The sequence below is a fragment of the Brachyhypopomus gauderio genome, chromosome 9 (genome assembly GCF_052324685.1).
Source record: "Brachyhypopomus gauderio isolate BG-103 chromosome 9, BGAUD_0.2, whole genome shotgun sequence".
Taxonomy (NCBI): Eukaryota; Metazoa; Chordata; class Actinopteri; order Gymnotiformes; family Hypopomidae; genus Brachyhypopomus; species Brachyhypopomus gauderio.
The window spans coordinates 18,238,582-18,251,999 of NC_135219.1; the positions used below are offsets into that span (position 1 = coordinate 18,238,582).

Sequence of the window (13,418 nt, forward strand, 5' to 3'; positions counted from 1 at the left end):
AAGAGGGGTGTCAATCTCCTGTCAGAAAACTTTATTTTATCTCTGTGTAACTTCTCTGTTTCAACTGGTGAAGAAACGTCAGCGTTAACACCCAAGGACACCGTCGCCACTACAGAGACACAACATCCTCCCCCCACAGAGGATGCGGAGTAATTAGATGGGAGCCATGTGCTGTATCAGCTGCCAGAAACACCACAACCGAATAGACAATCCACACCATCCTCCACCTCATCATCACCTCACCTGAACTTCCCAGAAACCATGGAGAAGCTTGTATCTGTAGGGACAAGACTGACACTTTCACTGTCAGCGAGTCCTCAGGTACAGCGGCAAATCACCTCAACTTCTCCCCCACAGTCCTTAATAAACAAATCTCCCCCACAACCTCAAAGTAAAAAAACAAGCTCATAATCCACCAAATAGACAGCTCCGCTCGCGAGCTCATCACCAGCAGGAGCTCCACCCACCCTCCACCACCGTAAAGGAAAATTAACATCTTTTGGGTCCGTGCTGCTACAGTGTTGATATCAGCGGTACATATTTTCAAAACAAGCATGGACCCTGTGTCCCAATTATCTCTCCCATTCCAGTTCTGATCAGAAGCAGAAAGAACAAGGAGTTTAGGTCAGATACTGTGAATACATCCAACCTACAGTATGTTGGAAGTATCTCAGTCTCTGAACCAAAATGTACAGGTTATTAAGTTAGCTCTACTAAATGTCAGATCTATTACAAACAAGTCTTATCTAATTAATGATTTAACTACATCTTATGGGCTTGATTTCATGCTTTTAACAGAGACATGGTTAAATTCATATAGTGCTGATATTGTGCTAACTGAGTCGGCTCCACCAAACTTTAACTTTTTAAATGTTTCTCACAATGGCAAGAAAGGGGGAGGTGTAGCAATGCTGTTTAATGATACTTTCCAATGCAAACAGTTACCACTTGGTGATTTCACATCTTTTGAATATTTGAGTAAAATATTAAAAGGGGTTTCACAGATATGTTATCTTTTATTTCTACTGAATTTGATCATTTTGTTATTGCTGGTGATTTTAACATTCATATTGATAATCCCAATGATAGTTATGCCAAAGAATTCTATGATGTACTTGAATCTTTTGAACTTTCTCAGCATGTGTCTGCAAGCACACACTGCCATGGTCACACTTTGGATGTGGTTATCTCAAAGGGTCTTAACATTTCAGCCTGTATTAAGGATGTTGCATTGTCTGATCACTACTGTGTATTTTTTGAAATGTGGATTTCAATCCATAGCAATGCCAGGTAGGTTAGGTTAAAGAAAAGACAGATAAATGAAAGGACAGCTGCACTTTATGTTACCAAAGTGTGCTCTGCACCTTGCCAACTATCAGGCTCTGTTGATACTCTGCTGGATAGTTTCAACTCAAAAACTGCCAGTATTTTGGATCAGATTGCACCAGTTAAGAGTTAAAACCATGCAATGTAAGCAGAAAGCTCCATGGAGAAATGATCCTGCAGTTCAGCACCAAAAAAGAGAATGCAGAAAGGCTGAGCTCAGATGGCGTAAAACCAACCTTCACGTATATAAAGAGATTTTCAAAGATAGGCTGCGTGATTACAATAAAATAATGTGCAAAGTTAGACAATCCTTCTTCTCTAGCATTATTAACAATAGCAAAGTTCTTTTCACTATGGTTGACAGACTAACAAACCCACCTACATATATGACCCCTGAGCTAGTTTCAATTGAGAGATGTAATGAGTTTGCAAAATTCTTTAATACTAAAATCCACAATATCAGACATGCCATCTGTACGCCTACATCCACCAACGAGCCAATTGTCTCTCCACAACCACGCAAAATGTTCAACATATGCCAGTTTAGTACTATTAATGAAGAAGGTTTAATTGATACAGTGAGTCATCTCAAATCATCCACTTGCAGCCTTGATAATGGTAATGACCAACCAAGTTTTTAAAGAATGTCTTTTCCGCAATATCAATGAACATTCTTCAAATAGTAAATTCTTCACTCATGTCAGGTGTATTTCCGAGTGCATTAAAAACTGCAGTTGTGAAGCCTCTCTTGAAAAAGAAATCTCTAGACAAAGCTTGTTGAATAATTATAGACCAATTTTTAATCTACCGTTCATTGGAAAAATAATAGAAAAAATTGTCTTCAAGCTAATTATGCACTTTCTGTCCACAAATAGCTGTCTAGACCAATTTCAGTCTGGCTTCCAACCTAATCATAGTACTGAGACTGCACTCATTAGGGTTATCAATGACATTCGGCTAAATACAGACTCAGGAAACATGTCTGTTCTACTACTGCTCGATCTCAGCGCTGCCTTTGACACCATTGACCACAAAATTCTCATAGATAGACTTGAGAACTGGGTTGGACTCTCAGGAACTGTCCTAAAATGGTTCAGTTCATACCTTCAAGAAAGGAATTTCTTTGTGGAAAAGGAGGGTAATGTTTCTGAGATATCTTGATATATATAAGATATATAATGGGATATCTTGATATATATAAGATATATAATGAGATATCTTGATATATATAAGATATATAATGAGATATCTTGATATATAAAAGATATATAATGAGATATTGTGACCAGCGGGTTGAGCAACTGGAAAGGAAGCAATCACGCCAAGTCTCAGGGAAAAAGGATGGTTTAATAGAAAGTGTGCAAACCAAAACCCGTGCAAAAGATCCAAATTAAGGATATAATGACCAGCGGTCAACTGGTACAAAGACAAGACATATATAGGCAAACAAACGACCCTCAGGTGAGACGGATCACGGGCTCCGCCCACCTGAGGGACGCACATGACGTCACCAAACAACAACAACAACAGCCGCTGTGGACGGACAATATATAAGATATATAATGAGATATCTTGATATATATATAAGATATATAATTAGATATCTTGATATATATAAGATATATAATGAGATATATTGATATATATAAGATACATAATTAGATATCTTGATATATATAAGATATATAATGGGATATATTGATATATATAAGATATATAATGACATATCTTGATATATATATAAGATACATAATTAGATATCTTGATATATATAAGATATATAATGGGATATATTGATATATATAAGACAGGGGTACTCAAATAGAAATGATGGCGGGCCACATTTTTTTTTTCTATCACTGAAGGGGCCGGTTAGGGTTTGGCGGCTGTGAACGTAAAACGTAAACTGTAGACGGGGGGGGGGGGTGGCGAACGCATTTGGGCGTCTACTACGTGTTTGTTGTTGCCATAAAGGCAATCCTCGGCAGCGTCTTGAGATCGCGGTGCGCGATTTCAAAAAAAGCGGATAGCGCGATTGAAAAAAAAGATTCCTAAAAAAAACACTTTTCAAAACTACTCGCGGGCCAGAAATAGGCCCGTGGGCCACTATTTGAGTATGGGGGATATAAGATATATAATGGGATATATTGATATATATAAGATATATAATGAGATATATTGATATATATATAAGATATATAATGGGATATATTGATATATATATAAGATATATAATGAGATATATTGATATATATAAGATATATTATGGGATATACTGATATATATAAGATATATAATGAGATATATTGATATATATATATATATAAGATATATAATGAGATATCTTGATATATATAAGATATATAATGGGATATATTGATATATATAAGATATATAATGAGATATATTGATATATATATATGATATATAATATAAGATATATTATGGGATATCTTACCACAGCTATGCAGATGACACTCAGATCTACATGGCTCTCTGCCCAAACAACTACGGTCCCCTAGACTCACTGAGTACATAAACAAGTGGATGAAACACAACTTTCTGCAGTTAAATAAAGATCAAACGGAGATTATTTTATTTGGGAACAGCAAAGACACAGACTAGCTGCCTATCTAGATTCGAGAGCCCTAAAATCTAAAGAACTAGTACGTAACCTTGGTGTACTAACGGACTCTGATCTCACCTTTAGCAGTCATGTCAAAGCCATCACCAAATCAGCTTTCTATCACCTCAAAAACATCAACAAATTTAGAGATTTTCTGGCTAAAGCAGACCTGGAGAAACTCATCCACGCTTTTGTTTCTAGTGGGATTGATTATTGTAATGGGCTCCTAACTGGACTCCCAAAAAAAAAACAAGTAAACAGCTTCAGCTGATTCAAATCGCAGCTGCCAGAGTTCTCACTAGGAGTAAAAGAAGGTAGCACATCACTCCCATCCTTAAATCCTTACACTGGATACCCGTATGTTACAGGATAGACTTTAAGGTAATATTACTGGTTTATAAATGTCTTAATGGTGCAGGACCAGTATATTTATTGGATGTGCTCCAACAATATGAGCCGAGCAGAACTCTCAGATCATTAGGAACTGGTCAGTTAGTGCAGCCTAAGGTAAAGAGGCGGCGTTTAGCTACTACGCTGCTCAGAAATGGAACCGGTTGTCAGAGAGCATTAGAAGAACCCCAACACTAGATACTTTTAAATCCAGACTGAAAGCCTTCATGTTTGAGCAGGCCTTCAGCTCAGTTTAATTACCTTTACTCTGTAACGGCACTTTTATCTTCATTAATTTAACTTCCTTTAAATCTACTGTTTTAATCATGCTTGCTATTTTAGATTTTATTATGTTTGTTTCTTTTTTGTTTAATTTTAATTTTTTATTTTTATCTTCTTATCTTTGCTCCCTCTTTAGATCTGCTTTTAGTTAAACTAAACTTTGTCTCTCTCCTCAGCAGAAACTTATTGCAGAGGTTGTGATTTCTCTCCTGGTACGTGTATACACAGGCGATGCCAAGATCAGGGGGCGACGCCAGGATCAGGGGATCTAACTCTACAAGGGTCGAGAGGTTTGGCGGTCAAACTCCACGGGGGGGTATACAGTGTCGTGGAAATTTTCTACTAAATGGATGAGGACTCAGACGTGGTTAAATGATTAATTTATTACAAAAATATAAATATATATATATATAGGACAAAGACAGAAACAAGACAGACATAGACATGAGAGTCTCATTCAAGCATGACAACTCTGAAGGCAGGGGGGCAGTCCCCCTGCTTATATACAATCTTAAACACAATTCAGCAGTTCTAACAGCAGGTTATCTTTAGCACAGCATGTTCCAAAACATAAGCGTCCAGCAGGCTACTTTGTCTCACATGTGTGTATCTCCTAATATGGACTTCCCTAGAGTTAGCGGAAGCAACTGATGTATCAGTTGAACACAGAGAAAGCTAAATGACCCAAGACTAGTAGCCTAGTGACTACCAGTTAACAGAGTGCTCTTACGCTCAGCACTCTCCCTGACCTGGGTCACAGTATAGCACACATGCATAATATGAACTGAACATAAGTACATGATTACACTGAAACACACTACTTCATTATTGTAGTCCTTCTGCTTAGTCAGAATGGACATGTCCAAAATCATAAAGTTCATAATGATCTCTTATAATAACTAAACATGATCTAATCAATGATGATTAGTCAATAATCAATCATTTCTGTCACAACAGGTGGCACCATTGGTGGTTACCAGGCAGGGTAACTGAGTGATTGGGAGTTGCACCCTCGGCTGGGAGTCGAGCACCAGGTGGCCGCGCATAACTGTGGGCCGACGAGCACACAGTTCGCAGACAACCAGTGAGAGTGAAGGTCGCACTCTGTGTCAGTGTTTGTTGTATGAGAGAGTGTGGATCTTATTTACTTTTTTATTATCTTATTTACTTTACTTTTTTACATTTTATGTTATTTTATTCTATTTTTTAATGTGATTAATTTCTTTTAAATCTATTGTTTTTACATTTTTCTGTGTATTCTTTTCATTTGTAAAGCACTTTGAATGACTGTTGTGTATGAAAGGTGCTATATAAATAAACTTGCCTTGCCTTGCTCTGCCTAAGTAAAATTATTACAGCCTAGATAAAAAGGCAGAACCAGAAGGTAACATAGAGTTGGGAGCATTCTGAGACATTGGCATCCATCCACTGGACTGTCAACAAACTTGAGTGACCACGAGCAATGACAGGATAACAGCACCAGCGCCCCAGTCTACCATAAAACCCTTCGTCTAAGAACCCCTGGATCTACACCTTTATCTAAGGGGGGATATTAATTATCAAACGCTAAACTAAATAAGTGGGTTTTCAACCTAGACTTAAAGATTGTGACTGTGTCAGAGTCCCGGACGCATTTTGGATGGTTGTATGACGCCTAGGTTTTTGGCTACTGAGCCAGGTGTAATGGGATAGTCTGCGAGATTAAGCATTAGATTAGGAGGAGAACTTCTGTTTTGTCCTCATTAAGTTGGAGGAAGTTTAGAGGCCTCAATTTTTCCTAAACTGAGCTTGTCATCATGTGGGAGTAGCGTTTCAGGCAAGCCTGCCGGTTCTCGTTTCCGAGAGTAAATATGCACTATTTACTGAAATTTTATTATTCAGAACATTCCTCTATTGTTAGAATTAATATTAGTTATACATTTTTATATATTAGATATTATATTTTATATATTATATATATATTAGACTTGCCTTTATTTAAAAATTCTGTATATTTACATATTTCAGTATAAGAATGTCTAGAAATCCAGTTTGCAATCTGCAATCTAGAAATAAACTGTACCAAAATCATACCATTGCAAGCACTGTTTTTATTATACAATAAAAAAAGAACAATAATAAAATGACAATTCTGGCATCCACATCTGAAGCTGTGGAATTGATGTGGACGGTGCTCACGGCTTGAGGGCAGGCAGTTTGAGGGCGGGCAGTTTGGTGCTAGGCGACAGGGCCGGGAGGGGCGGAGAAAGGCCTTGGCCACGAAGCTTCAGCCTCTCGATCTTGGGTCGCCGTAACTGGATCTTCTGCTCGGTCTTGTCCTCCGAGGTCAGCTGCGTAACTGCCCTCTCTGCCATTGCTGTGGTCACAGGGTGACAACGAATCAAAAAGTAAGATACTGGAAGGGGGGAGTTTTTATATAAGCAGCCTTTGACTGTTACGCTGCTAATAATACAGCCATATAAATAGCACCTTCCAGTGTTGAAAAGACATCCTTGAATTATGCCGCTAATACAAAGTATGAGAAAGTCTTAGTATGTGTAGGATGAGAGAAATGTTAGTTGTAAGAACTACATTGGTCATAACAAAACAGCTGTCTGCCCCCATTTTTTTCCACTTACTCTTGTGGTGGGTGGAGCTCTTGGACAAGGTCCCTCTGGCTTGAGTCTGGACGGCACGCGTTTGCTTCTTGACGTGATCCTGGGCCAACCGCTGCTCATTGATCTCCCTGATCAGCAAGAAGTTCTCCTGCGTGGCGAGCAAAAGCAGACGGTCACTCCTACTCAGACACAGACTACCACGTGCAGTAACTAAAATACGTCTTAGAAAGTCGTTGGAGATCATCCCATTTAAGAAACAGGACTGGGAAGCCAACACTAAAGGAGAAGTCGGCGCTACCTCCGCGAGCTTGTCATAGCGTGATTTGTGCTTTTGTTCATTTTCAGCCAGCTTCCTGGTCAGGGATGCCACCTTCTTCTCGAGATAATCCCTCTGCCTGCGGAACTCAGACTGGACGTCTGCACTGACTTTCTCCTCCTGGCACTGTAAACAAAAACCAGACATGAATGGTCTGAGCTGTGTGTGTGTGTGTGTGTGTGTGTGTGTGTGTGTGTGTGTGTGTGTGTGTGTGTGTGTGTGTGTGTGTGTGTGTTGTGTGTTGTGTGTTGTGTGTTGTGTGTTCATCTCACCACATCAGACCCTTGAACATGATGTTCATACAGCTTGCGGACAGTTTCCTTTAACTTCTTTGGTTCTTGTAATACCCTAATGCAGTTAATGATGTCCATCTTTATCCTGCAGCCCAGGGTCTCGCCGTTCTTGACCTGGAAAATCAAAGCTATTATAGGCAGGGTTTGGTCTGCATGTGTGTGTGTATGTGTGTGTATGTGTGTGTGTGTGTGTGTGTGTGTGTGTGTGTGGTGGGGGGAATTGTGAAGTACTTTCTTGCATATATAACGTATTACATCAATAAAAATAACAAAGGCAAATCTCTAAGTCTGAATTAGGAAATTAACATGGAAACAAGGCCAAACACAGAAACAGAAGCACCACCCACACACACACACACACACACACATACACACACACACACACACACACACACACAAACACAAGCACACACACACACACATCCAGTATGGTCCAAATTAAGCCTGCAAAACATTTTTACAGCATGCAAGAGTCCCAAGCAAGATGAATGCAGGTGTGTGGCACCGGACACCTGGGTTTAACTGCGGTGTGACATCCTGGGAGGCGTGGCAGCACTCCCCCTGGGAGGCGTGGCTACACTCCCCCTGGGAGGCCTGGCTACACTCACCTTCTGCCTCTCTGTGTTCAATTCCTTTTCTTTGGCTTTCAGTATCCGCTTGAGTTCATCATTGCTCACATGTAGCTGGATGTTCTGCAACTTGTACTGCTTCAACGCAGCCGTCATCTAACAAAAACACCAAAAACAGCCTCATTAACACTTACTACTCATTAATACACCACGTCCCTCATTAACACTTACTACTCATTAATACACCACGTCCCTCATTAACACTTACTACTCATTAATACACCACGTCCCTCATTAACACTTACTACTCATTAATACACCACGTCCCTCATTAACACTTACTACTCATTAATACACCACGTCTGCTATATTCAAATACTATGTGTAAATTTTTGCATAAATGCATGTTAATTATTTTCTGGTTCTGTGGAAGTCATATACTGTAATGGTTTCCAATAAGGTGTCTGAAGTAAGGGTGCTTGAAGATTCTCCCAAAAAGAGAATTACTTTAATTAAATGACGTTAATTAAATGCAGTGACTCTCACAGAGACCTGGACAAGATCCATTCAGTTTGTGTATAATGAAACACAGTTCCTACCTCCCGGATCTTTTTCTCCGTCTCTTTGAGGTAAATCTCTCTCGGCTCGATTTGGGTCTTCAGATGTTTAAGGTTTTCATCCAGTTCAATCTTAGTCTTCTCCAGGTCCTGGTACTTCCATTCCAAGTCCTGAATGTGTGTTTCCTGCAGGGAACAGAACCCCCTCTCATCTACTGCCCAATACAGTACACAGCTCACTTCTGAATATCTTGTGGTTAGCTTAATAAAAGACACCACATTAGTAAACCACATTTTTGTAATGCATGTACAATATGTGCTTTTTATCCTCAAAATAAATATGCCACTGATTTACATCAATAAAACTAGATTTGCATTTCCTGAAGGAAATGCTAGAGGGTTTGAAAGATGATGCCAACGGTCACATTCTTGAAATCTTAAATCTTAAACCTGGGTTACTAAAAAATCTATTGATATATTTTATATCTAAATTCTGTGATACTATCAATAACTTTCCTCTGTATACTCCGTGCGAGCTTAAATGCAACGAAATTTCATTCTGTGTACACCTGTGTACAATGAATGACAATAAAGATTGTCTAAGTCTAAGTGCGGTGTATGTATGTGTGTGTCTGTGTGTATGTGGAGTTTGTATGAGAGGTGTGTGTGTGTGTGTGTCTGTGAGAGATGTATGTATGTATGTGTGGAGTGGGTATGAGAGAGATGTGTGTGTGTGTGTGTGTGTGTGTGTGTGTGTGTGTGTGTGTGTGTGTGTGTGTGTGTGTGTGTGTATGTATGCGTGTGTGTGTGTGTGGTGCCTGAACGAGCACAGAGGCAAATTGTGAAAAACCCAATTCTGATTTTGAGAAAGTTACAAAGCCAATCGACTATAAAAATCACAGCACAGGTCTCGGAGCCAAGACCTTTGGAGGTCTGTTCGTTAAGCGCTTCCGGCTGTATTAATTGCTTTTCAAGCCCTCTAGTAACAGCCAGGTCCTCAACAAATAATGGCAAACAGTTGTGGTGCACACTAAAATGTCAGTAGCTTTGCTGGCCTTGTGGTGCCTGCACGACCCCCCACCTTGTCCTGGATGATCATGTCCTTCTCCTGGATCTCCGACTTCAGGGCCACGATGTCCTTGTCCCGTGACTGGACATCCTCCTGCAGCTTCTGCTTATACTCCATTAGTTGACTGATCTCCAGGTTCTTGTTCTTGATTTTGTTCTCCAGGTCAATAATCTGCACCATTCACATCAACAGAGAGACACAGAGGCACGTCAAGCCGTGGCTCACGCAAAGAAAGGCCAGAAATTCCCCCCGGCCTTTAAAACAAAAACGAGTGGGGATGCGTGATGGAAACAATATACGAGCGCAGGGTTGTGAAAGACGCCACCAACCTTGACCTTTCTGTATGCCGCCGTGTCCACGAGATAGTAATGCTTCTCTTCCTCCTCGCGCAGCCTGCACTCGTACTGGGCGCGCATTTCCTCCAGCTCAAAGTTGCTTTCCGCCTCCATTTGATTTTTAGTCTCCTCAAACTCGCGCTCCTGCTGCTGCAACTTGTCACGGCACTGGGGAGAAGAGAGAAACACCCTGCTGGTACCATGGCACAAACTAAGCAGTCGGCAGTCAAGGGACCCTCCAAGTGTTACACATTTTCCTAAGGGTCTGTTCTTCTTGGAGACCTTGATCTTGAATGATCACATGACAGTACTAAACTCCGAAGTAAACATACATGCTGGACGAACCTTTCGGGACCCTCAGTGTATACGATAGTTGGATTTGTAGCCCAATGAGGGCTCTATATACCAAAGCAAACACAACCAAAGTGTATATTGTCTCTGCTGCTAATTGCTCTACGGACCACTCAGCAGAACACTTGGGGCAAAGCGGAAACACTCACTCATTACCAACACAGACTTGAAAGCACTCCTGCACAGTACAATACATTACCCAGAGCTCTCTATTCAACTAAAACCACTTAGACTAACAGATGTTTATTTTCAACACTGACACAATGTGGCACACATCTCCAAAATAAATATTACAGCGTAGCATCACCTTCATGTAGTGACTTGGACATTTTTTTCAACATTACTTAATCACATTTAAAATAGTTTTATTAGATGCAGCACAATATAACAAAAAAGATGCCTTAATTGTCAAATTTGATCAAGCCAGTCCAAATATATTCACATTTAAATTTTTTAAATGCAATTAACCTAAAACAAAAGGAAATCTTGTGATCAAGAAATGTGCTCTAGTTTCAGCACGTAGCTAGTATTTCTTTTCCGTGATCATGGTTCATCGGACCAACACGTTGTCTTGGGACCCTTAAAAAACTACCTTAAACTGTACAGACTGGGATTAAACTTCAGGAAACAATAAACAAGAATATAATGTAACCGTCCACGTATCTATTAATATCTTTTGAACAGCCCAACGATGTTTTTGAACGGTCCAAACGCGAAGTAAACGGGATGAGAGAAAGCGCTCATTCAATTACGCCATACTGTATTACCAAAACTGTGGGAAGAAGCTCCTACAAACCGATGAAAACAGCGATTTATTACAGCGCGCTTGATCACCGACCGCTTAGACAGCGAGCGGAGGAAAATGGCCGCGGCTCAATCATCATCATGCGGGGAAATCCAAGTAACTACTTCATGTGATACATTATTACATTACAGATGTCACATATCCGATTACAATAACGCACCCAGCAGAGCTGCAAGCCAAACACGGAGTCTGAACGTTTTCGCAACTAGGTGGACGGTTCAAGAAAACGTGAGACGGGCAGGGTTGCCAGGTCCTACAAAAATATCCCGCCCTCCAGCAGCCTAAACTAGCCCAAAGCCAAAAGTTGTTGACGGCTGGGTGGCGAGTGTTTAAAATGGAGACAAATTAAGTATTATATCGCGATCGATTCTTTGTGTTGACTTGTAACTCCCGCGGTGGCCCAACTCAAAAGTAGCCCAAAAAACCGCACCCCGCGACCCCAGAATTTTTGGCGTGAAAACCGCGAACCTGGCAACTATAGAGACGGGAGACGGACGTGGCCGTGCGGCCGAGCCGTCGGCACCACAGCGCCCTCACCTGGTCCAACTCGTGCGTCGTCTCCTCCAGCTCGGCCTCGAACATCTGCTGCATCTCCTCCAGGGCTCGGTGCTTGCTGGCCTCCAGCTGCTGCAGCTCCTTCTCGTAGGTCTGAGACCTCACCAGCACATCCCGGAACATTGTCTTGTAGTCCATAATCAACTTAAGGTTGTTTGTTCTGAATGAACAATATCAATGAACAATATCAATGATCGATGTTCTTACACACGTTATGGCGCGTATATGAGTCATCTGACTAGCTAGCGAACTTATATAGGTTAATCAGTTTACAGTTACCAAGGCGATAGTTACCCTAACAACGACCTCACAAATACTCGCGTGGAATCTCTACGTAATCCCTCGTTTATCACGTGAGAGACGTTCCAATTACAACTGCTAGTTAGAGTGTGAGTTAGAGTGTGTGCAGGCATGAAAAATGATCAAAACTCTCCTGGATAAACTGCTGTAAAATCCTTAGGCCTTCATGTAGAAGCTCCATTTAAATTTTTAATGGGAGAGAATCTTGTCCTTTCTGGCACGCCGGGATATCTAATCATTTGATCAATTCGTTTTAGAGTTATGAGCACAGAAAACTGCCCCATTAGCTCCCATGTTAATTTATCAAAATCCGAATTGCCTTTTTCACAATTTACCTCTGTGTTTAACTCGTCATAAATCAGTCATTTTTGGGTCAAACCACACACAATTACATGAAAATCATCAGCAAGCGGACCTCTCTCATACAATCTCTTCGGTTAAGCGATAAGTTAAATATGTCCCGAACTACGACCGTTTGTTCGGAGGGTGCAAATCACATTAAACAAGCCTTCTTCACTCAGAATAGCAGAGATTAGTTAGAGCAGAGGTGCCCAAGCTTTTGTTAACCAAGATCTACTTTTGAAGTTGATGGCATGCCGAGATCTACCAAGTCAAACACAAGGGCCGGGCAATTAAACAAGGAACCCCAATCACAGTTCAAATGTAGTTGTTTTTTTATTTGCACAGGTGGAGAATAAGCAGTAAATCCAACAAATGAGGAAATGATCAATGCATCAAAAATAGGTTGTGAAAACAGAACAAGAATCTCACAAGAACTTCACACCATCTTTATCTTAGCCACATACACGCCAAAACTACAGAAAATAGCAGTCAAAAACTCCATAAAAGGCTGGTCAGTCAAAAAACCCAAATCTAAATAAAAAACAAGTAATTCCAAGATTAACACACACACACACACACACACACACACACACACACACACACACACACACACACACACACACACACACACACACACACACACACACCAGGGTTGCCAACTTTTTAAGATCACTTGGAGTGAGATTTGATCTTTTGGGTGGGTGG

General features: G+C 40.5%; 1 protein-coding gene across 1 annotated transcript; it reads right to left on the reverse strand.

The window, feature by feature from the left end:
- Positions 1-6,798: 6,798 nt before the first annotated feature.
- Positions 6,799-12,465, reverse strand: LOC143522369 (uncharacterized). Its single transcript, XM_077016103.1, has 9 exons — positions 12,054-12,465; positions 10,355-10,528; positions 10,038-10,196; positions 8,999-9,142; positions 8,439-8,555; positions 7,810-7,944; positions 7,520-7,663; positions 7,243-7,369; positions 6,799-6,980 (listed from the first exon to the last, which is right to left on the reverse strand). Exons 1-9 carry the CDS (start codon positions 12,207-12,209, stop codon positions 6,799-6,801), a joined length of 1,338 nt encoding a protein of 445 aa, XP_076872218.1. The 5' UTR covers positions 12,210-12,465.
- Between the last annotated feature and the right edge of the window lie 953 nt (positions 12,466-13,418).